Source organism: Danio aesculapii, chromosome 8 (assembly GCF_903798145.1).
Source record: "Danio aesculapii chromosome 8, fDanAes4.1, whole genome shotgun sequence".
NCBI classification, from domain to species: domain Eukaryota; kingdom Metazoa; phylum Chordata; class Actinopteri; order Cypriniformes; family Danionidae; genus Danio; species Danio aesculapii.
The window spans coordinates 17,069,456-17,093,986 of NC_079442.1; the positions used below are offsets into that span (position 1 = coordinate 17,069,456).

The window sequence follows — 24,531 nt, forward strand, 5'->3', positions numbered from 1 at the left end:
ATGACCATGAACAAAAGTCTTTTACATTTCGTTTATACAGTGTTGCATAAAAAGCAGCAGGACATACACAAGCTCTTGCTGCCATCCGTAGTGTCTCCATCTTTCCCTTTAAAACACATTCTATTCAGTCTTTGCCTGAATCTGCTTCCATTTCCAGTGTGTATCGTTCAGCATTTTCGAAGTTTGGGCTGTGTGAATGTGTTTGTAAATTGTTTAAAACTATCTGTACTGTATTAAGGGGGTGTGTGTGTGTTTATTAACTAGTGATATGTTGATGATTTGAGCGTCTGTACGTGTGTGTTTTCACAGTCATAAACAGTTCCGCGTATACTGCATCGGTCTTAATACGACTATGTTTATATACTATGTTTAAGAGTGTGTATATGGGTGCACTTAAACAGTTCTGTCTGCACCTGAGCGTTTGCGAACCACCTGCTCCCCGTTGACCTGGTCCACAGCGAGGGTCTCCACCTCCGCCTGCTGCCGGGCTGCTCCTCCACTTGCTGAAGGCGAGCGGTGGATGCGATGCGCTACTCCTATATGTGCATTAGCTCGGGAATGCGGACCCTCTCGTGCTGGGCTGTTCCTGGGACTTGGAGGTATGGGGATGTGGGCGGGGCTTGATGGTGCAGGGGGAGTGGCAGAAGAAGCGATGGGCGGGATCACAGAGGGGCGTTCCCTCAACACTGGCTGAGACTCTGCCGGAGCTGCTGGCTCTCTGGCTTGCAGGAATGGTGTGGGATCTGGCATAGCATCTACCGAATCCCGAAGTACCACCCTACGGCCATCTGTGGCGCCCATCCGGTATAGCTCTGTGTATTCGGAGTGTAGTGGCTGTGAAAGACTTTTGCGCATGCGTCTGCGAGGGGTCTCGGGTTGTCGGACGTCCTTGTCGTTTCCCGATGGAGCAGGAGGTGGTGTGGGTTTGAAAGAACCGACAGGACTAACGGAGGGGCTTATTCCTGCTGCACCTCCAGCAAGAAGGCGTTTTTTGGTAGCGTGGAGCTGGGACGTGAGGTAGGCGATGGTGCTGGCTCTCTGCTCCAGCTCTCCAGACAGCACAGCCAACTTGTGGCTCTTCAGCTTCAGCTCGTCCAGGTACTTCTTCTCTCGCTCTCTGATGGTGTTTTCCAAAACAGAGATCATGGCGTTCTTCTGCTCAAGGTCCCGCAGGAGCTCCGTGTTCTCCTGCTCTTTAGCCTTCAGCTGAGCCTCCAGCTCCTCACAGCGCTGGTGCAGCTCTCTGCAGCGAGCCTCGCCATCATCTGAGAGAGAAGAGAATGTTATGTGGCATTATTTAAAAGATGCTTTAAGCGAGAGCACTTCAACTCCAGTCTCCTACTGAACTTTACCCCACTGTAGGGTTGTCAAATTTACTGGAATTCGATACCAATCGGTACTGAAATGTAAAAAATTTCCCGTGAACATTTGACCACTGTGGAGCACGTTCTTAACCAGTGCTGATTTGCCGTTGTGTTCACGTGCTCAACGGAAATGACTGTGGTTGACCGTGAAGGTCAGCAGTTCACCAAACTCACCGCTGTTTACTGAGTGTAACCACAGATACAGGGACACTGGAGCGTTTCAAAGTCACGTCGATCAGCTGGTCCGTCTATAAGCTGATATACGAGCGATCCGCTGATGAATTGTGGCATTAAAACGCTCCAGTGTCCCTGTTTCTGTTTACACGCAGTAATCTGTGGCGAGTTCGCTGAACCGATGACCTTCACAGCCAAACATGGTAATTTCTGTTGAGCACATAAAAACAATGGAAAATTAGCGTTGTTTAAGAACGTGCTCAACATCGCTCAAATGTTCGCAGGAAATGGACGTTATTAAAATATCAGTATCGATTGGTACCGAATTCCAGTATGGTGACTACCCTACCCCACAGTTAAGCAAGATAATCATGGGCTGTATTTGTAAACTAATTTTCAAATGTGGGTTGAAAGGCAACAAGGTATGTACGAATTCAATGATCATGTCCCATACTGTCAACTGAGGCCCTCATTTTTAGTGATCCGATTACAAGTGGTCAGTCGAAATGCATTATTGCTTGTTTTGGTGCACTTTCCGGAGTATCTTAACAATCATAGGGAAATAGCTATGAATTCTGGGCCTTTGCAAAGGTTCTGCCATTGGCTACCTCTGTAAAAATCATGTTCCTGTTGGTTTCCAGCCTGATCTCATGAGAAAATGTAACTACTTTTTGGCTAATTCCTGTGATTGGAAGATGAAAAATTTTATATAAAATAGCCACTAAACCAATCAATTACAAATTGCAGTGAGATTTTACTGAGGTTTCCCGGTGGGTGCCCCCAGGAAACAATTGTGTTCTGGAGTTGGGACAGGGTGTTAGGTCAAGATGACTTTTCAACGTTCTACACTGTAGAAAACAATTTACTCCAATTAAAATTGTAGGGGAACTTGCTGCAGAGCTTTTTTGAGTTGACACAACTTAAAGGGCACCTATTTTACCACTTTTTCAAGATTTAAGATAAGCCCTTATTTATTTGACCTTTCAGAAGTTTCTCATTTTCAGCTCTGAGCATATTGTAGCTGTTTTTGTTGCCTGTGCCTTTAATGCTATAGTTCTCCCTGTTCACCGTTCCCACACGTCTCCGCCTCGGCTGCGTCAGATGAACAGCACAGTGACAGACATGATGGAAGCAGATCTCACCTAACGTTTGTGAGAAATACTACAGTAAGAACTTTCCCAATGATTATTTGATGTATTTGTTGTGGAGTTAATTCAGTCACACACAATGTTGTTACAAAGTTCATACACTCACACACACACACACGCACACACGCACACACACACACTTTGCACTGGAGTGTCTCTGATGTATTGTTGATCCACCATTACAGGAAGCTGGTGGCAACTGGGTGTACTGCAATGAAAGCAGTAAACTGCTGCAGTCAGTGTGAGATTAATTAAAGATTAATTAATTGTAAGGATAATTAAATTGCACCTTTTGTTCATTTAGACAAATACTTGGCGCCAGAGTATTGATAATGTGTCGTGGCCCAAAATATCACGAAAGTGGCTGAGATTGTGAGAAGTATACAAACAAACTAATAATTTATTAAGCACTGAAAAATATTGACGACAAATGTATGTTCAATTAAAAAGACAACCAAACTTTTGTTTGAGCTTATATGTATTGTCATGCCAATTATAGGAGTGTTTCTCAACCACGTTCCTAGAGGACCACCAGCTCTGCACATTTTAAAAATCTCCTTAATCAAGCACACCTGATTCAGATCATCAGCTCGTTAGCAGAGACTGAAAGACCTGTAATGGGTGTGACAGACAAAGGAGACATTCAAAACATGCAGTGTTGGTGGTCCTCCAAGAACATGGTTGACAAACACTGTACTAGAGTATTGGGTTAGTAACAATAGATACTGGCAAATTCAGCAATTGCTCAATCCCTACTATTTAATCTCTAGTGCTATTTATGTGGCGATAAGTTATTGACTAAGCAGAACATTTTTAAATAACCACAGGTTCTGTGATGAACATTATACTTAGAAGGCAGTAGCCTATCCAGTTTACAAGCCAGTAAAATAAAGCAGTGCTGTCAACAATAAATCTGAAAAAATAACATGTTTATATACAGACATCTGCACAAACTGACCAAAGCATTCTCCAACTGCCTATAGAGGGCAGCAATGAACCATGAATGGGTCATCAATAAACCAATTTCCCAGAGAAACTAATGGCTATGAAACATCAAACCCTTTTCCTATACAGGAACTCTCTCTCTCTCTTTCTTTCTCTCCCAGTCCTCCCTAAAGATCTGATTCTAAGCTTTTGACAACCAGCATTTGTTGTATTATGGGAACAGCTCATTTAGCCGAGCTCAGCAGAGATATTATTGATTTCTCCATAAATTTAGCTGGACAGACATACTGAAAGTGCATAGATGATTCTCCAGCAGCTTTTAAACATTGGCATCAGCGTTGGGTAAGTATTAATACATTAGGTGAGTATTAGAATACATTGGGTGAGTATTATTATAAATTCCATATAATAGACATGTTTCGGCAGGGAAATAGGGTGGGTCTGGCACAGTCAACACACACTTGATAGGAGGAAGGGGGTGAAGGGCAGACACACTGAGACAGAGATCCCATCTCCTGTTACACTGCTAATGGATATGAAGGTTGAGGGAATAACTGTGCTTTACTGACCTTCAGCTTTGCAACATTCTAAACGATGGTACGACAACATCGTCTCTCTCACACATTTACACAAACAGCCATTATTTGGTCCAAATGTCGTAAATAAATGTGTGTTTTGTAATGATGATGAGCCAATTGATCATTGTTCATTTTGTTTTAGAATTAAGAAGAATATTTTAGATATTGATAAGAGTTTAGCCCCAATTTTTTTTATTTATTTGACCCTAAATATGGGCGATGCAGTGGGTCAAATATGGACAAACCAAAACATAAAATGTTTGGTTTATCCATATATGACACAACACTAAGTTAAAATAACCCAGCATTTTTTTTAGAGTGTGTGCATTGTAAAAACATGCATTCACAGCAAGAAGGTCGCTTGTTCAAGCCTCGGCTGGGTCAGTTGGCGTTTCAGTGTGGAGTTTGCATGTTCTCCCTGCGCTCGCGTGGGTTTCCTCAGGGTGCTCTGGTTTCCCCCACAGTCCAAAGACATGCGCTACAGGTGAATTGGGTAAGCTAAATTGTCTGTAGTGTATGAGTGTGAATGAGTGTGTATGGTTGTTTTCCAGAGAAGGGCATCCACTACGTAAAAACATGCTGGATAAGTTGGCGGTTCATTCTGCTGTGGCGACCCCGGATTAATAAAGGGACTAAGCTGAAAAGAAAATGAATGAATGAATCATCCTAAATATGTTGCAAGAAACTAGAACATTATATATTTGATTTTTTTGTGTGTGTTAAAACCACCCAACATATTTAAAATGCTGGTGTTATTTTTAACTCAATGTTGCGTCAAATATGGACAACCCACAGTTTATGTGTTGGTTTGTCCATATTTGACTCAGTGTTGGGTTAAAACCACCCAGCATTTTTAGAATGCACACACTCTAAAAAAAATGCTGGGTTATTTTAACTTAGTGTTGTGTCAAATATGGATAAACCAAACATTTTATGTGTTGGTTTGTCCATATTTGACCCAGTGTTGGGTTAAAACCACCCAGCATTTTTAGAATGCACACACTCTAAAAAAAATGCTGGGTTATTTTAACTTAGTGTTGTGTCAAATATGGATAAACCAAACATTTTATGTGTTGGTTTGTCCATATTTGACCCAGTGTTGGGTTAAAACCACCCAGCATTTTTAGAATGCACACACAAAAAAAAATGCTGGGTTATTTTAACTTAGTGTTGTGTCAAATATGGATAAACCAAACATTTTATGTGTTGGTTTGTCCATATTTGACCCAGTGTTGGGTTAAAACCACCCAGCATTTTTAGAATGCACACACTCTAAAAAAAATGCTGGGTTATTTTAACTTAGTGTTGTGTCAAATATGGATAAACCAAACATTTTTTGTGTTGGTTTGTCCATATTTGACCCAGTGTTGGGTTAAAACCCCCCAGCATTTTTAGAATGCATACACTCTAAAAAATGCTGGGTTATTTTAACTTAGTGTTGTGTCAAATATGGATAAACCAAACATTTTATGTGTTGGTTTGTCCATATTTGACCCAGTGTTGGGTTAAAACCACCCAGCATTTTTAGAATGCACACACTAAAAAAATGCTGGGTTATTTTAACTTAGTGTTGTGTCAAATATGGTTAACCAAACATTTTATGTTTTGGTTTGTCCATATTTGACCCAGTGTTGGGTTAAAACCACCCAGCATTTTTAGAATGCACACACTTTAAAACAAATGCTGGGTTATTTTAACTTAGTGTTGTGTCAAATATGGATAAACTAAACATTTTATGTTTTGGTTTGTCTATATTTGACCCAGTGTTGAAGTGGAAAAATAATAATAATAATTAGCAAACTGATTAATCAGAAAGAAAAAAAACTTGTTGAAATTTAACCAAATTATCACCAAATAAAATCAATGAATTGCCTCAAAGTGCCAATGAAATAAAAAACTATAGTAATAAAACAAGAAATGTCAAATATTTATTAAATTAATCATAAAAATCTAGCAGTTTTATTCAAGTTTTTAAAAATTCAGTCAGTCAGCAAAAGACCAGTGTACAGTAGTAGTGTTACAAATGTGAATAATAATACCGTAAAATCCAAATTATACCCTATAATCAGAATAAGGCAAAGAAATAAAAAATATAATCAAAAAACTGTAAATATTTAGAAATAAATAGCAAAGATAAATCAGTACACTGACTTAATGAATCATAAAAAGATGAACTCAATAGATGAAGTGCCAGATTAGTGGTATTAATAAAAATAAAGCAATAAAATATTTGCATAATTATAGAAAAAATGATGTGAGTAAGTGTGATCGTTTCATATTAAAACTATCCAGTATGCTTCATCTGAATTTATGAGGCTCTCAGTTCCATGTGATCTCTCTAATAGTTATTAAACTAGACATGCAGAATGAGCTTGTTTTGTACTGACTCACACTCTCACTTGCACTTTCCCCCACCGCTTCATTACCACTGAGCAATGGCCGCACCAGTTAATGAGGCAACCATCAAATATACACACAAGCCCACTTCATCAACCAGAATGCATGAACACACACTCCAGCACAGTCATCTGAGGTCAAACGACAGCTCATGACAGAGTAATAAGTATACTGGATTCTTCACAATGCTAATGTCACATGTGTCAGTATAGAGATGACAGATGTGACATAACCTGACATTGCTAGTGAAGTTATCTATTAGTTTAATGACAATGAACCATCTGCTGGTGTACTGCAGTCCGCAGAAAGAGCTGAGTTTAAATCGGGGTAGGAATAATCTCTATTATTATGCGATGGCTGGATTAAGGGTGATCCCTGATCTTTAAAGCTGGGTTAAAACTATAGCGTATTTTTTTAGAATGTATACACTTAACATGATGGGTTATGGGTTGTGTCAAATATGGCACAAAAAAACCCAGCAACTTGTGTTGAGTTTGTCCATATTTGAATATATAGACTCTAAAAATGCTGGGTTATTTTAGCTCAATATTGTGGCAAATATGGACAAACCCAACGGTTTGTGTGTTGGTTTGTCCATACAGAACTTGACCCAGCGTTGAGTTAAAACCACCCAATATTTTAAGAATGTAAACACTCTAAAAATGCTGGGTTATTTTTTACTTGATGTAGTGTCAAATATGGACAAACCCATCAGTTTGTGTGTTGAGTTTGTCCATATTTGACCCAGCATTGGGTTAAAACTACCCAACATTTTAGAATGTATACACTTTCAAAAATGCTGGGCTATTTTTAACTCAATGTTGTGTCAAATATGGTCAAACCCAGCAGTTTGAGTGTTGAGTTTGACCATATTTGACCCATTGTTGGGTTAAAACCACACAATACTTTTAGAATGTATACACTAAAATGCTGGGTTATTTTTAACTCAATGTTGTGTCAAATATGGAAAAACCCAACAGTTTGAGTGTTGAGTTTGACCATATTTGACCCATTGTTGGGTTAAAACCACACAATATTTTTAGAATGTATACACTAAAAATGCTGGGTTATTTTACCTCAAGGTTTTATCAAATATGGACAAATCCAGCAGTTTGTGTGTTGTGTTTGTCCATACTTGACCCACCGGGTTAAACCCCACAATATTTTTGAAATGTATACACTCTAAAAATGCTGGGTTATTTTATCTCAATGTTGTGTCAAATATAGACAACATTCAAATGCTGGGTTATTAAAATGTTGTGCATATTTGACCCACCGTTAAACTCAATGCTGTGTCAAATATGGACAAACCCAGCAGTTTGTGTGTTGGTTTGTCCATATTTGACCCAGTGTTGGGTTAAAACCATATAACGTTTTTAGAATATATAGACTCTAAAAATGCTGGGTTATTTTAACTCAATTTTGTGTCAAATATGGACAAACCCAACAGTTTATGTGTTGAGTTTGTCCATTTTTGACCTACCGTTAGGTTAAAACCACCCAATATTTGTAGAATGCATACACTCTAAAAATGCTGGGTTATTTTATCTCCACGTTGTCTTAAATATGGACAAACCCAACAGTTTATGTGTTGGTTTGTGCATATTTCACCCAGTGTTGGGTTAAAACCCCCCAGCATTTTTAGAATGTATACACTCTAAAATGCTGGGTTATTTTAGCTTAGTGTTGTGTCAAATATGGACAAACCCAACAGTTTGTGTGTTGGTTTGTCCATACAGTATTTGACCCAGCAGTAGGTTAAAACCAGCCAACATTTTTAGAGTGTCAGTCACCTTGTTTTAACACTAGAACTCCCTAGACAGTCCTTATAAATGCCTTGTAACCTATTATTATTATTATTATTATTTGTTTTATACCCATGTAACTATAGTACCCTGCCTTTTCCCAAATGTATGTATATTCAATTTCAACATTATTTAATTAAAATGACAAACACAATAGAGTTTTTAATAATTTCTACCCTGAATGGTCAAACTGACCATATGCATTGTAGCATCTTTGCCATGCCTTTCAATATGCATGCCTCTGTTGTCTATCTTATATTACAAAAAGCTTATATTTTGAGGGTAATGTCGTCATTAAATATGATGACAGACATTCGAAAATTCTAAAATCTCAAAAGAAGCTATCTATGTTAATAGAACATGATGAAAATTAATTTTGGTACGTGAGCAACACGTTTTTTAATGTCAAGTTACAAGAACTTTAGCTTTTACACATTTATCAATGTCAGTTCCAAAGCTGTGGACCAATCAGAAGAACTAAGAGGAAGGGCAAGTGTTGCAAGCTTATTTTTGCAGGTGCTCAGTGGCTGCCTTTATACCTTGTGTCTGGTATTGGATACTCAAAAAAATTATAAATAATAATAAATGACAACCAATAGCTGGGAATGATTTACATGCAGGTGTCATTTATTCTTTCACAGGGTTCCCCCTCTTTATAAACAGCAGATTCGAGGACTTTTTAAAGCACCATTAATTTCAAATCAGGCACTGTTCTAATTTCACACCCCCAGCATACAGTATGTAGCGTCATGGAAGTCCTAACTGTACTTGACATTTCACTTACACGTAATATTTACAATAAAATGCCACAGTAATGATGTTTTGAAAGTGTCATTAAAAAAATAATTGACAGTTTTTAACAGTCTTGTTCAAAGAACTTTAATAAAATTTGTTGAATTCAATAATCAATTTTGGTTTCTGAAATATTGATCAAATGTGTATTTTTGTCAGTTCTTTACATTTAAGATTTTTAAATTAAGAATTTCTCTTTTTTCCAAAAACTTTCAATATTTGTTTGTTTTTAAATACTTTCCAGGCCTTGAATTCTTTTCATCAGTAGGATTTTCATGCTTTATTAACGGTTCGTGTAGTTGTTGAGTATTTACCATCATAATTAAAGCATTATGTTGCTTTAATTACAGAAAATTGCACTTAATTATTATGTTACTGGGTTGTTGTTGTTTTTTTTTTGGCTCATATCAATTCACCAAGTTACTATATTTTGGGACTGCTATTTAATATTTAGAAAATAGCTTTTTTTTTTTTTTAAATATTGGGTAAATTTTTATTGGGTAAAAAAACAGATGAGAACCACTGAAATGCTTGATCCTTAATTTGTAAAAATTAAAATTATTCAGCGTTTGGCTGTCTGTCAGTGCACTGCTCTGAAAATCATGGCTATTGTTAGGAACCTGCGTGCGCGGATATAGTCAGCAGGTCGCAGATGATGCATTAGCCTTTTGCATTAGTGCTGTATTAGCGTAGTCATTCATAATCTCATTTCCTGTGCTGGACTTGAATCTGGCTCGCATCAGACACATGTGAGAACACAAACAACAGCCTGCCCAACCACACTGACACCAAACAAATGTGTAAGAAATAATCATATTGCCTGGATCTAATGAATACTTGATTTTTTTTTTAATCAATCAGCAGATTCATCATTTAAACAACACTACAAACACATTGTGGTTAGGGACTAAAAGTAAATCTGCCACACCTGCTAAAAGATCAGGTTATATTACATTACTTATAACGTAAGGACTCTTATTTTGATGTTTCCTAGTATCCCAGGTTATATTACATTACTTATAATGTAAGGACTCTTATTTTGATGTTTCCTAGTATCCCAGGTTATATTACATTACTTATAATGTTAGGACTCTTATTTTGACGTTTCCTAGTATCCCAAGTTTTGTTTCCATGGTTTTAGATTGTGTTTTATTACTACTTGATTAAGTTGCATACCTGTTTTTAATTTGGTTACTAATTATCTCCTGTATTTAACCTGCGTTTCTATTCTGTTTGTCAGATCTCCTCTTTACTTTTGTCTGCTGCTTTGAGTTATGTTAGGTATGATGTCCTAAATCAGGAATAGACAATTTCTGCCCTAAACCCTCACTGGACATTCATTTTTTTGAATGATGTAAGGGGTTTTCACCATCAACAGGAGGTAGTTCGTAAGTTTATACCCGTCTGAATCCAGAATGTCTGTGTTTTTCTCTTATGACCCACATAAAAGTCCTTAACCAAATTATCTACTGTTTTTGACAAACACCAAGGTCCTGTGAATATTAAATTGCTATATGAAGCCACATTTCTGAGTTTCTAAAGGAAATCAATTTAAAATTCATTTTGTAAATCTGTGTTGGCCACTGAAATGTATTGTATGGTTACACATCATGGCAATTTGTATCAGAAAGTCAGCATCTCATCCATTAGAAATATGGACAGCACATTCGCTACACTGAAAAAAATGATTTAAAGATGATTCCTTGGCTTTACTCAATTTTTTTATGTTAAGTGGCTGTAAACAATTTATTTGGGCTGAATTTGAACAAACAAATAAAGTTGAACATTGCTCAATTTAATTTGTTTGTTTAAATTCAACACAAATAAATAGTTTGCAACAGTTTTGAATGCAACACTTTTTTCAGTGTAGTTCGCTTGAGTATGTGCTGCAAATGTGATGTCATCACAGGCGCAAGACGTGTTTAGCGCGATGGGTTGCTATTTGTAGACCTGCGCAACAGTAATTTTCCTATTTGAGGTCACATTGTTTAAATAGTAAATCCATTTGCGCCATTTGCAGACTCATCCCTGCTGAAAAAAAAAACAGCTTAAACCAGCCTAGGCTGGTTGGCTGGTTTTAGCTGGTTCACCAGCCTGGTTTTAGAAGGGTTTTGGCCACTTCCAGGCTGGTCTTAGCTGGTCAGGCTGGAAAATGACCGGCTAAATCCAGCTAAAACCAGCTTGACCAGCCTGGTTTAAGCTGGACATAGCTGGTTTTGGCTGGGCTCCTAGCCTGGCTAGGTTGGTCAAGCTGGTTTAGCTGGTCATCTCCCAGCCTGACCAGCTAAGACCAGGCAGGAAATGGCCAAAATCCCTCTAAAACCAGGCTGGTCAACCAGCTAAAACCAGCCAACCAGCCTAGGCTGGTTTAAGCTGTTTTTTTCAGCAGGGATGGGGGTCTAAAGTCCAGTGCAGAGTGTGTTGTGCGCCTTAAATGTGTATTCATTGCTTAATACTCACGGGATGTACAGCAATACACAAATATCTTTATAAATGAAAAAGAAATAAAGGATTAGAATTTTTTTTTTTTTTAAATGATAATTTTCCACATAAATCTGAAAACCACTACCTCCATGCCTTCTTTGTGTGGGGGGCTTTTTTCAGTTTATTCATGACAATTTGCTTTTCTATAATGTTATTATTATTAGTAGTAGTATTATTTATTATATGCATATTTATATTTGTTTGAATAAAAACAAGCTTCGATTTGTCCACCTGTAGGGTTTTGGAGCTTATGGAGCATAAGAATACGACGTGTGTTTGGATATAACTCAGTTTTTTGACCACACTTCGTTATTATTGTTCGTTTATTCATTTGTGGGAACTAGAACTGAATTTAGAAATAGTTGTGAAACAAATCTTAGCACTTAACAAACGAAATTAAATATGTAGGATAATAGATGTCTTCAGTCCAGTGAGTACAACACCGTTTCCTTACTCCACGAAAGTAAAGAGGTAAGAGTAAATGTGAAGAGAAAGTAAAGAGGCAGAATTGAGGCAGAATTTTTACAACAAACAAGCATGTTTTAAATTTCTAAGTTTCGCTATCTATAATCCCCAAAAATCTCCTGTATAGCACTCCCACAACATCCTGTCTCGATGAGCTTCCAATATCATGTCAGAAAAGTCAAGTGGCTGGGAATGAGCTTTTTACAGTGTCTGCTATAATGTTAATGTTTTTTTATGTGTTTACATAGATGAATATGGCCACGGTGTAAAGGTACAGTACAGTTACAAGCTTATTGCCACATTATATCATTATGATAACATAATATATGCCTTCAGTGATTTCCTGAAAATAAATACCCCAAAATAACGCAACTGGAATAACTACAGCAGTCGCCATCGTCGATCTCACATGAAGCAAGAGATTGTGATGACAAATGATGACATGTGCAGGTGTTGTACTGCTGTCCCATTTCTTAAGGGTCAATTTTGAAGCTCTTCCCCTTCACACTCTTTTTCAAGGGTGAAGGGGAAGGAGAAGGGTAGGGGTACAAAAATAGAATTGGCATTGGGCCTAAATACACAATTAAAGAATATGTTTTTCCAACATTCATAGGTTTTACACTGATGTATATACAGAATTTTGAATTTAAAACAATTGAATAGGTACAAAACTATAATGAAGCAACAAAATTATTTCTTTGATAACTGGAAAAAAATATTTGAACTTATTGGTTTACAATATACTGATGCCCTGTTTTTCTATGCTTTATTGGTGATAATGGTCAGGAATGTAGGACCATTATTGCCTTTTTAGCATTTAAGTAGGGGACAGAAACTACTCAGAAACTAGACAGTAATGTGTGAATTGTGGAGTGGGTTAAGTCTATTAAAAATATCAGTATTGTTTAGTAAGTGTACTTTTTTTGGTTTTTATTCTTGCCATAATAAAAAATATATTTATAGAGCAACCCATGTTCTGTTGTCATTAACTTTTAACTTAAATACGTAGGTAAATCTGTCCGACAAATGAACAAAAGCAAGTGATGCATCAAAGTTTGATAAAAAAAATTCTTGAATGGTTATAAAAATCTTTATAGTCATTAAAATAAATAATAAAAATAATAAGTTTAAAAATCTTGAACAATATTAATGATATGATGTAGTTCCGGAAACTTCCTACTTCTCTGTTTATCCATCAGATTCTACGAGGGTTTCTTTTGAGCACAGTCAGCGAAGATTTGTGACTCGGTGCCAGGTGAAAGTATAAATCAGCCTTTACAGAAGTGCTATAAAATTTGTGTCCATGTACTCGGTTTGTTATTGACTAGCTGTCAAACATCACTTTTTTTGAGTTGTGTCGGGATTCAGTGTAATTGATTGTCACAAAGATTGCACCAGCACTGATAGCGACATGCTGTGTGAATCAACATTTGTTTAATCAGTGTTAAAGCTAAACTCTGCAGGTAAGTAAATCTCACGAGCCATATTTGAGAATCCTAAATATAAAAACTAGCATCTGAGTGAGCATGTGAGACATGTAGTTCCGGGATCTTAAGATTACAAACTCAGATGTTCACTATGAAAATGAACTTCATCCAAAAGCATGCTATATCACCGAGGTGCTGTGGAGTCTTATCTTTTACAATTGTCCCCTTGAGAAACATTTGCCATCCAAATAGGGTTCCAGAGGGCCACTGTCCTTCAGAGTTTAGCCCCAACCCTAATTAAACACACCTGCTTGTAGCTTTCTGTCCTGTAGACCTTGAAGACATTGATTAGCCTGTTCAGGTACGTTTCAGTGGGTTCACATAAAACTCTGCAGGACAGTAGCTGTTTCCATCTAATGTTCCATCTATGTTTCCAAAATGCATATTAGACTTACGGTACTTAGCATATATAAGTACACCCCTCACAAATATCTCTTTTAAATTCATAGTTTTAATTGGAAGCTATACAATATTTGTGCATATACATTAGATTAGTCAGTACTGAAGACAAATCTGGAGCTTATCTGACAAAATAACTTAGGCTAACGGTCCAAAAACTAGAACACCCTAATCTGTATGTTATAGAATAATATTAAATACAAATTTAAAAAGACGCAAAGAGCAAAGAAATTGAACAATTTAGTTAATATTTTGTAGTTTGTAATTTATTTGTTTAATATTTTGTTTGAGTTTGTGTTATCTTTCAACTTCCAAATATGTTTGGTGACTAAAATATTATTTTAATGAATATATCGGTTCAATAAATCTGTTTTGTTTAAATGCACCAAAATACATATACTATATTCACTGAGAAATGGATACAAATATTCATTTTAAAAATGGGCTGTACTCAATTATACTGAGCACTGTATGTGCAAACCTGAAATATCGCATGAAAAATTTGCAAATAAAGCACCATTTCCTCCAGTGAGTGAAAGAAACAAAGTTGTCAATTCCTGATAAGGTTGGTCTGCTGGTTTGTCCATTAATGCTGCCTCATCATGCCTATTTTTAGGTATAATCTGTTCAAATGAAAATAATTTGGAATTCATTTGGTAAATGTATTTCCATTGTAGTTTCCATTTTCTGTGCAAATTTAAGTGCATCTTGGCCTTTAAGCATTTTTATCATGTACAAAGTATTTTCCCAACAACACATTTGAGGCCAGTGTAAACACTAAGTAGCTAGTAAGTCTTGAAAACTACAAGCCACAGTATCTGGTGAGCAAAAACGTTAATGTCATGCTCTGTTTAGAAGTCCTGAAGCTTTCAGGGTTTTGCCTGGATACGTCTATGGAAACTGTGAAGCTTTCAGAAGCCTAAATGTTCATTATTGTGTATTTGTTTCAGAGGCTGAAAGGCCAACGTATATTCAACAGGATAAAATATAAAGGGGGAAAGAGGGAAAGGACTCTGTGACAGCATGGGGTCAGTGTGTGTTTGTGTGCACATGTATGTGTGTGTCTGGGTAGAACACTGGTTACCAGGTTACAAGGCACAGCCATGGAGGTATATGTGCATACAAGGGACACTCTCTTTCTTTCTCAAAGAAACTTCCCTTCTTTGTGGCAAAACAAACAGAAAAAGTCTTATTTACAACCTGCTGCAAAGAGGAAACAGCACAGTGGTATGGAAACCCATATAGAAATTGGATACATATAAATATATGCAAACTACAAACATGATATACTACCTCATTTGGATTTCGCATTTATAAAAGAAACGTCATATATGCAACATATATGCAAACTCCACACAGAAACCCTTCTTTCCCATTGTGCCGCCCAATATTTTATTTAATTTTAAATTTATTTAAATTGAAATTAACCTAGTTCCTAGTTACTTAAACTGTCATCATTTTTAAATATACAGCAACCAAAACCAGCAGTCACAGAACCACAACATAACCAGATCACATCGAAACCCTGCCCACTCTCACTCACACTCTCCACTTAATGTGTAGATTACACTACCTATTAGAGTATGTTTAACTTTCGAAATGGTATATAACTGTGTCCTATTTGGTGTTTTAAATTCTTTTGAACATGATTAGGTGGTGCTTGTTAATCAGACAAATGCTTCTATGTTTATACTTGCTGTCAATTGTGGAAAAAATGATCGCTAAAAGTGTTATGATAAACCACTGTGAGTTTAACTGCAGGCGCTGTGTGACGCGAAGAGAAGTCGGATTTGTCCAGGGAGTCAGATTTTGATACATCTTTCCTTCACCCCTCTTGCGGGTGGCCCCACGCAGTTTGCACTGTGTACTGGTCACTACTACATGAATGGAGTAGGAGCATACTGTTATATTTTGTTGAATCAAATTACTTTTCAAAACCGCCCAAATTTTGTCAACCTACTGTATGCCATCTTTTATCAGCAAAATCAAATTCAAAACCGCCCAATCTGGCAACACATGTGATTTGATCAGATATGACATTTTAAATGCAAAAATGACATTGTTTGTTATGACAACTTGACATAAACAAATACATCACCTATTTTTGTCTTTTTCGTTACAACTTGACATTACCAAGACAACAAAACTTGTCATAAATCTGTCATCAACATGATTGTCATGAGCCATTATAATTATTTCATGAATTTTATAACAGCGTCATTAATATTTTCTGATCTCAGCTACAGCAGTATGCTGAATTTGTCTTTAAAATGTCATTAAATATAAATCATACAGACTAATGACACTTTTAATGAGACATTTAATAACAAATACTGTTTGTTCCACTGAATACATGATCAGAAAAACATTCATGACAAAGTTATAGTGTCTCATGCCAATCATGTTTATGACAGATTTATGACAAGTTGTGTTATTTTAGTAATGTCAAGTTGTCATGACAAAGAGGAAGACTAGTTGTGATGTATTTGTTTTTGTCAAGTTGTCATACTAAAAACAATGTCATATTTGCATTTAAAATTACATAACTGATCAAATGACACTTAATAACTGTTGTTTTAAGTATGCATCAAATTACATTTACAATAATGTGTCATTTCATGATTATAAAGGATTCATAAGAGTCTTATGAACACCCCTTCAAGTAAAGTATTACCCATATATGCTATATATATATATGTAAACTCCAGACATGAACTCTTATGTCATAAATGTCATTTATATATACTGCAATAAATCAGATTTCTATACGGGAACAAAGAAACTCACAGACAAAAAGAGGAAACTAAAAATAAAGCATGTTTTTTTTGCATGTTTTCCTCTGTCCTTTCGTCTATCAGGCTCTCAGATATTTGTATTTAACAGGTTTGGATGAAAGGATCTTAGCAACACCTGACACACACACACACACACACCAAGCCCTCTTGTGCAAGCATTTTGTTCTGACGCCACGCGAGTGTGAATGCAGGCACAAATGAAGAGCGTGTGAGAAATCTTACCGCCTGGATCAGAGCTCCGCATTGTCAGCTCATATGTCAGGTCTGTGAAACAAAAGAGAGTACAGAGGGAGTGGACAGAGCGACAAAAAAGGGAGTGTGAAAGAGAGAGAGGGAGAGAGAGATCAGATGTTAGGCTGGCAGAACAGAGCATCACACTACCTTCAATGACAACACCTGAGAATCACATGACACAAGACATCACCTGAAACAGACACAGCAACAACTGTGAATCAGTAACATAAGAGAGAGTCAACCGGGGATAAAAAAAAAGGGCATGATGGAGTCAGTGGGATGATAGAAGCAACACAAAACTTGTAGTCTACTGAATGGTGTTTTTATTGGCACTATTGGTGTAAGCATTATACGGCTATTTCGTCTGAAAGCCCCAACCTCTCTATCATGGTAAATAAAGCTGGGTCAGTTGAGCTCACAAAGTGTCAAACCGTCCACACTTTATCTAGGAATGCATATAAATATACAAGTCTATCATCTGGGTGTTTTACGTTCAGTTTCTCTTTGCACTTTTAAATATGAACATATTACATTAAAAAAAACATACACAAACCCTTAGAATCTCCCTACAATTCACAAAAACAAACCTGTGTGTATTAATGTGTCATCATACCTTACACACTTTGGGTATGAATGCATATACAGTGGGTGACACTTCAAAATGACCATTACCACCGCACTTTGCGCCGCGGCAAGACTAATGGCTGATTTATACTTCTGCGTCAAGTGCACGTGTGTGAGTCTGGTGCAGCCTTCCCACGGTCGCATAGCCGTGGCCGTCGCCAGCGCTGACCTCTAAAAAAAAAATGGAACTACATGTCACAACGACGGGTAGCGCAAGCTCTGTGATTGGTTGGCTTTGTAGCGCTGACAAGTGTGGGCAGGGGTGAGAGCCGTGCGAGCATGCAGGAGCAAGTGTTTACAACTGTCGAGTCCCGTGAAGGAGCTCCAGGGGGGTATTCCAGAAAGCTGGGTTAACTTACTATCTGCTAAACCCTGAACTCTTGGTTGATTAACCCAAAACCTGCTTACTGTGAGTATGCCGGTTGCAAAACAGCTGATAAGAGTTAGTTAAATCAACCTCCTGAAGATAACTGCGGGATAAAGCACGATTACGACGCATACCTGAAGGCATTTTCAGTAGATCACCAAATTCACGAGTCACCATTGAAAGTCACGGTGAGAAAAAAGAGCAACGCACTTTACAGAGGTTGAGTTGGAGGTTTTAATACTGGCGTATGAGGAATTAAGACAGATTATAAATAAAAAGCAATACACATCTGCATCAACAAAGGAAAGAAATATAAGATAATACATAGACGAGAAAAGAAAAATAAATAAGAAGAAAATTTGATTAAATTTATTAAATTACACATGCCACCCTCCCTTTTATTGCAATATAACATTTAAATGTTGCACTGTGAGCACTGTTGTTCTTTAATGGGGCACTGACCACTACGCTATTGCCGCGCTCTGAAATGATTGTGTAATGATATGCAGAGGTTTATGGCCAAGGAACTGTACAAAAGTGTATAAAACAGTTCAGTGCCAGGCGTACTGTACAGATGGTTCTACACATTATTGCCACATTGCTCAGTAAACAAACAAAGAGCTGCACTGATGGATTTCTATGGTAAGCGCAGACCTGCGGTTTGTCACGTTTGATTTCAAAAGGTTTGTTAAATACATTAAAGATTCTTTTGAAACACAACAACACTCAGTCAAATATCCATTTGGATATGAAAAAACTTATTTACTTATAACCCTCTCAAGATAAAAAACCTTGTATATCTGTGATGCAATGCTCAGTAAACTCTCTGAAACAGACAAACTCTGGAACATTACCTGCACCAGAGCAGGTTATCTTCAGAGAGTAAGTTGCTATGACTATTTAACATACCCCAAAAGTCACCTAAGTTTTTAGAACCAAAGCTGAGGTTATCCACCTACTTACTCTTAAACTTACCTGGGTATGTCACATAAACTGCTTTCTGGAATACCCCCCAGATGGAAAGTTTTGTTTTGAGTTTACCTTATGATTAAAGTTGTTGCACGTTCGCCAGTTCCAGCCTCTGAATGAGTGAGTTTTTTATTAAGGTAGCGTTCAGAAAAAACCAAAACACCCACAAAGAAACTCGATATAGGAGAAAATAAAAACCTACTGCCAGCTAGTGTTTTGGAAGTGTTATTGCAGAGCAACACAAACAGCATGCAGAAGTATAAATGCACGACAACACGTAGGGCATGCGCCGTGGGTCACGCCGATCACTCAATGCAGAAGTATAAACCAGCCCTAAGGGATTAAGAACGTGCTTTTTTGCCACCAGGTGGCACAATGGGACAAGATGCGAACTAACAGAAATATACAGTAGCTCTAAATACCCTGCTACTTGAAACAGCATTAAATATTATATAGTTTATATATTATAATATATATACATTATATATTATATAGTTTATAACGAAACAGCATTATAATTCCTTAATTAATCATTAAAAACTTGTTAACTAACTTTATTATTGTTGTAAACTTAAGTACAATGTATAATAAGTCTGTCATCAGGCTGTTTTATGTTCAAATTTCTCTTTGCAATTTTAAATATGAACATATTACATTTAAAAAAACACTGAAACCTATGGAATGTCCCCACAATTCACAAAAACAAACCTGTGTGCATTTATGTGTGCATGTGTGTGTTCTAATGTGCACTATATGATTTCATGCTGATATTTTTTTTTTTTGGCTTTACTTTTTGTGGATTTGCCAAGAAGAACTGCTTAAATTAACTCTTTTTGTTTAGTCTAGCTTCGGTTTTCATTCGTGCCTTCGTTTATCACACACAAGAGGACCATTTTCAACTTAGGTTTTTATATTGACTTTATGAAAACATTCATGGAGACTGTAGTGTAAAGCAACATTAGATGAGGGTTGAGCCATCAAGAAAAAGGTTAGCTGTATTCTCACAGGCCTGAAAAACAATCCCGGCAGCACCATTTCACTCTATTAGCATTGAGAGGTGACCTGGTGGCAAAACGGCACAAGCTGTACGTGCAGGACGTGTCTTCAGAAAAGGGACAGAGATCTATGTTTGTTTTCCTTCTAGACCTGTAAAGTGACACCACCACAAATGGCCTTGAGATGGTAACGTCATTAAACGAATACACTACCTGACAAAAGACTTGTCGCCTATACAAGCTTTAGGAACAACAAATAATAACTTGACTTCTAGTTGAATGTTTAGTATCGGAAGTGACTTATATGGAAGGCAAAGTTCTTTAGATTACGCTTATTTTACCAAAATAAAAAATGATTATGCCTTGATTTTTAATTATTTAATTGGGATAGTAAGGTCTGACTTTGCTTAGACAAAAGTCTTGTTACTTTACAGAAATAATGTAGAGTATAGAATATAAAGTCATGGTGCAGTGGAAAAATAATTAATATTGTGTATGACTCCTATGAGCTTGGACGACTGCATCCATACATCTCTGCGATGACTCAAATATTTTATTAATAAAGTCATCTGGAATGGCAAAGAAAGCATTCTTGCAGGACTTAACTTCAAGTTACACCTCTACTACAAGTTACGCCCGTTCATGTTATGCCTCTGTCTTGCAGTCTGCAAACAGACCCTACTCGGAAATACTGCACTAATTTAAACATAATAAAAATGACAAAAATTCCATTTTCAATGGGGAAACTGAATGTTAATTACTGCATAAATATACATTTTTACCACAAAACCCTCTCAAAATTCAAAATTATTTATATATATATATATATATATTATCTATATATATTATATAGATTTGATTGATTAAAAGAAAAAACAGTGAGTACTTTACAGATGCTCATCCCTTTTTGACTGGGTAAGACCACAAGTTTGATTCCCAAATAAGGCACACCAGAGGGTTAAAGCTGTACTAGAAACCACACCATCAAGCAGGGATGATGATTCATTTCAGCTTGTCTAAGCAAATGGAAATATTTCTTTGAAATGAAATTTTAGATTTGAAGCACTAAAATGAAAACAGATTTGAAATTTTATGTTGTTTTTTCTACATTAAAGGTTTTTAACAAAATCTCATGCATAGTATACTTAAAATCAATGTTGAAATAATTAACCTAAAATCTGTAACCTATTTATCATTACCGCAACCAATGTTCATTATGTGTTATTTTATTTAACTTTGTAAAACTGGTTACTTTTTAATGCATGTGCACTAGCAGCTAGCTCTCTTCAACTCTCACATGGTCGCCCACTGAAGCTAAGCAGGACTGCGCCCGGTCAGTACCTGGATGGGAGACCACATGGCAAAGCTAGGTTGCTGCCGCAAATGGTGTTAGTGAGGCCAACAGGGGGCGCTCAACCTGCGATCTGTGTGGGTCCTAACGCCCCAGTATAGTGAAGGGGACTCTATACTGCTCAGTGAGCATCATCTTTCGGATGAGACGTTAAACCGAGGTCTGTGTGGTCGTTAAAAATCCCAGGATGTCCTTCGAAAAAGAGTAGGGGTTTACCCTCGCACTCTGGCCAAATTTGCCTATCCCATATCATAATTGGCTTCATCACTCTGTCTCCTGTGTGCTGTCTGGCGCAATATGGCTGCCGTCGCGTCATCCAGGTGGATGCTGCACACTTGTGGTGGATTAGGAGATCCCCCCATTGTGTAAAGTGCTTTGAGTGTCTAGAAAAGTGCTATATAAATGTAAGGAATTATTATTATATACAAATTATGTCCTGAGGTTAGCCACATCATTTTTAAAATACATCAGGTTTTATTCATTCATTCATTTTCTTTTCAGCTTAGTCCCTTTATTAATGCAGGGTCGCCACAGCTGAATGAACCGCCAACTTATGCAGCACGTTTTACGCAGCGGATGCCCTTCCAGCTGCAACCCATCTCTGGGAAACATCCATACACTCTCATTCACACTCATACACTTTGCCTACCCAATTCACCTGTACCGCATGTCTTTGGACAGTGGGGGAAACCGGAGCACCCAGCATGTCAAAGGGAATTTGCTTTTTTAACAGAGTTGATTTTGCCGCAATCTTGTTACCGCAACAGTCTGCATTCTGTAAAGGTGAGATGTTTTCAACTGGGTTCACCTGGAAGGCACGTCACTCCCAATATGTGCGCACAAGCCGCGTGCCTCTATTGGAAATTATAAACTTGACCGTGGAAAAGATGCAATATATGAATGGCCCCTTATGAGGGCACTTCATATGTCTGAACGATACGAGTGCCAATGTAATTGTCCACTCTTCGTTCTCTCATTTATAATAAATATTCAAATGTCCTCCAAACACACATATGAACTTATAATAATAATAATAATGAATATGCTGTAAACTGGCTCATCATTGCTCAGCAAAAATCTCTTACATAAGCAAAACATTGTAATTCGAATTGGAGGTATTATTAGACTGTCCAGAATTAATCATTATACTAGAGCTGTGCATTCCTAGTGAGTGCAAGAGGGAAGATACTGATATGAAATATGAGTTATTTTTAGTGGGAGCTGGAGAAAATCTTTCAAGAGTGGAACTGAAAAAACGATTCCACACAGAGCTTTAGATCACGGTGTTTCGTTTACTGCGGACACTTTACAAATGAAATATGTATGTGTGTAGGTATGCTGCCTTGTGCAGTTGTGCTGTCAATGTTTTTGTGTGTGTGTGTGTGTGTGTGTGTGCGCACCTGTGCAGTGCTGTTGCAGACGGCGGATCTCAGAATGAAGGCCTTTCAGTGTGTTGGCATGGTCTTGCTGCAGGAACAGCAGGTTCTTCTGAGCGCTGTGCAGCTGATTCTCCAAGGTCACACTCACTGAGGCCATGATGAAGATCTACAGTCACACTCACATGTAGAAATAAACTCACTCACTCACACATTCATACACACACACACTAGCCCAGGAGACCTGTCAACACAACACAACAGAAAAGACGTATTACAATCCAAAAAAAATTACATGGCGTTGTTTATCAATAACTGTTTGTAACCTTTTATTTTATTTAAAAATTGAGTCTTTTTTAAATGTTGTAAATCTAAATCTGTTAAAATTGAATACTATTAGTTCTGTTTAAAAAATGAATATGGTTTAAAAACATCTAGCTGTATTACAAGCCAGATTCAATTAATTACATTTTAAGAGATTCTTCCAATATATGGGAGAGAAACTGACGCAGCTTCATACTCCACACTATAGATGGCAGTATTGCACATTAAGGTTATCGAGTCTGTGGCAAAACACCTGCAAATCAAAAGGCAGAAACCATAGATATATAAGAGACACACATTTCTTATGGTCATTTTACTTTTGTTGCAGACAAAGTGGTTTGGATCGTGGCCTCCTTACAAGGTAAGTTTAAAGGTGCTAGTTTTTGACTCTTCCAGCATTAAAATACCATAATATGTTTGCAGATACTTAAGAAACATGCTAAGTGAACATTTTTGTTTATCTGAAAAACAATGCTGAAGTCAGATATTCTGCTTTAAAAATAGGTGATTGTGTCAGAACGTCTGTCTTTGTTTTGCTCATTTAACCCACCCAATGCCAGTTTAGCCATATTTCAGTACTCAATGTTGCCTTGGTCTGATTCATTCAGTCAGAAAGGTCCTCAAAGCATGCGTCCACAACCGAAATGCGATCTCTGATGGACAGTAACAGCATCCGAAATGAGACGCAGATTCAAAGTTCCACATGAGGTGGTTATTAATTAGCAAATAACATAAATATTACAAACGTAAAAGTTAGGTGAACAGGTTAGATTGTAACCCCGTGTCCTAACAACATGCTACGTGAGGAGATTTCCAATGATAAGCAATTTGGTTGTTTGCACCAGATGAAACACAACAGAAATTTAAATACAGCCATTCAGAAGCACGGAATAGTGCACTCACTGCACTCCAATGAAATTGTACGGTTTATAATCTGATTAATGCATATTAACCCTCTTTAACATTATTAAATGTACATGCTGAATCACTGATATCTGGTGTCTTGTACTGAGTCACAGTTCTAAAGTTCAATTTCAAACGGTTTCTTTTATTTTAAAGATCTGAGGTAAACTATCTGCTGCTGCTTTCAGTAGTATGGCAATAAATGTCATGTAAAATGGCATTCAAACTCACATTATTAGCATTTGACACTGAATAAAGCGCATGAGGTGTATCTGAGGTGATCGTTGTCAGTTTTCTGTTGTTTAGCTGCAAGAAATAGAAGCCGTTTCTAACATTTAAATTTAGGATAGAAAATATTCCTTCATTGGTGTCGTCAATCTGGCAACCTGATCTTGCATGTGTTTTGAACCAGGGGTGCAATACCTAGTTCAACCACTGGGTGTCAAACTTGCATACATAAATGCATCTTTAATCTGCATTAATAGTATTTTATTTGGCCATTTTTGGCATATGTGTATGATTTCATATACAGATTTAGTATTATGCTAGTATCAA

The 24,531-nt window shown here is 37.1% G+C and overlaps 1 protein-coding gene across 2 annotated transcripts in view; it reads right to left on the reverse strand.

The window, feature by feature from the left end:
* ccdc92 (coiled-coil domain containing 92) overlaps positions 1-24,531 on the reverse strand; it is a 51,547-nt gene that overhangs the window by 395 nt on the left and 26,621 nt on the right. For both annotated transcript variants that reach the window (XM_056463312.1, XM_056463313.1), the window contains exons 2-4: positions 22,774-22,993; positions 17,056-17,097; positions 1-1,265 (exon numbers count right to left, since the gene is read on the reverse strand). The exon at positions 1-1,265 is cut by the window's left edge and continues 395 nt beyond it. In XM_056463312.1, the coding sequence (XP_056319287.1) occupies positions 394-1,265; positions 17,056-17,097; positions 22,774-22,909 (1,050 nt within the window). In that variant the 5' untranslated portion in view covers positions 22,910-22,993 and the 3' untranslated portion in view covers positions 1-393. The remainder of the gene's footprint in view (positions 1,266-17,055; positions 17,098-22,773; positions 22,994-24,531) is intronic.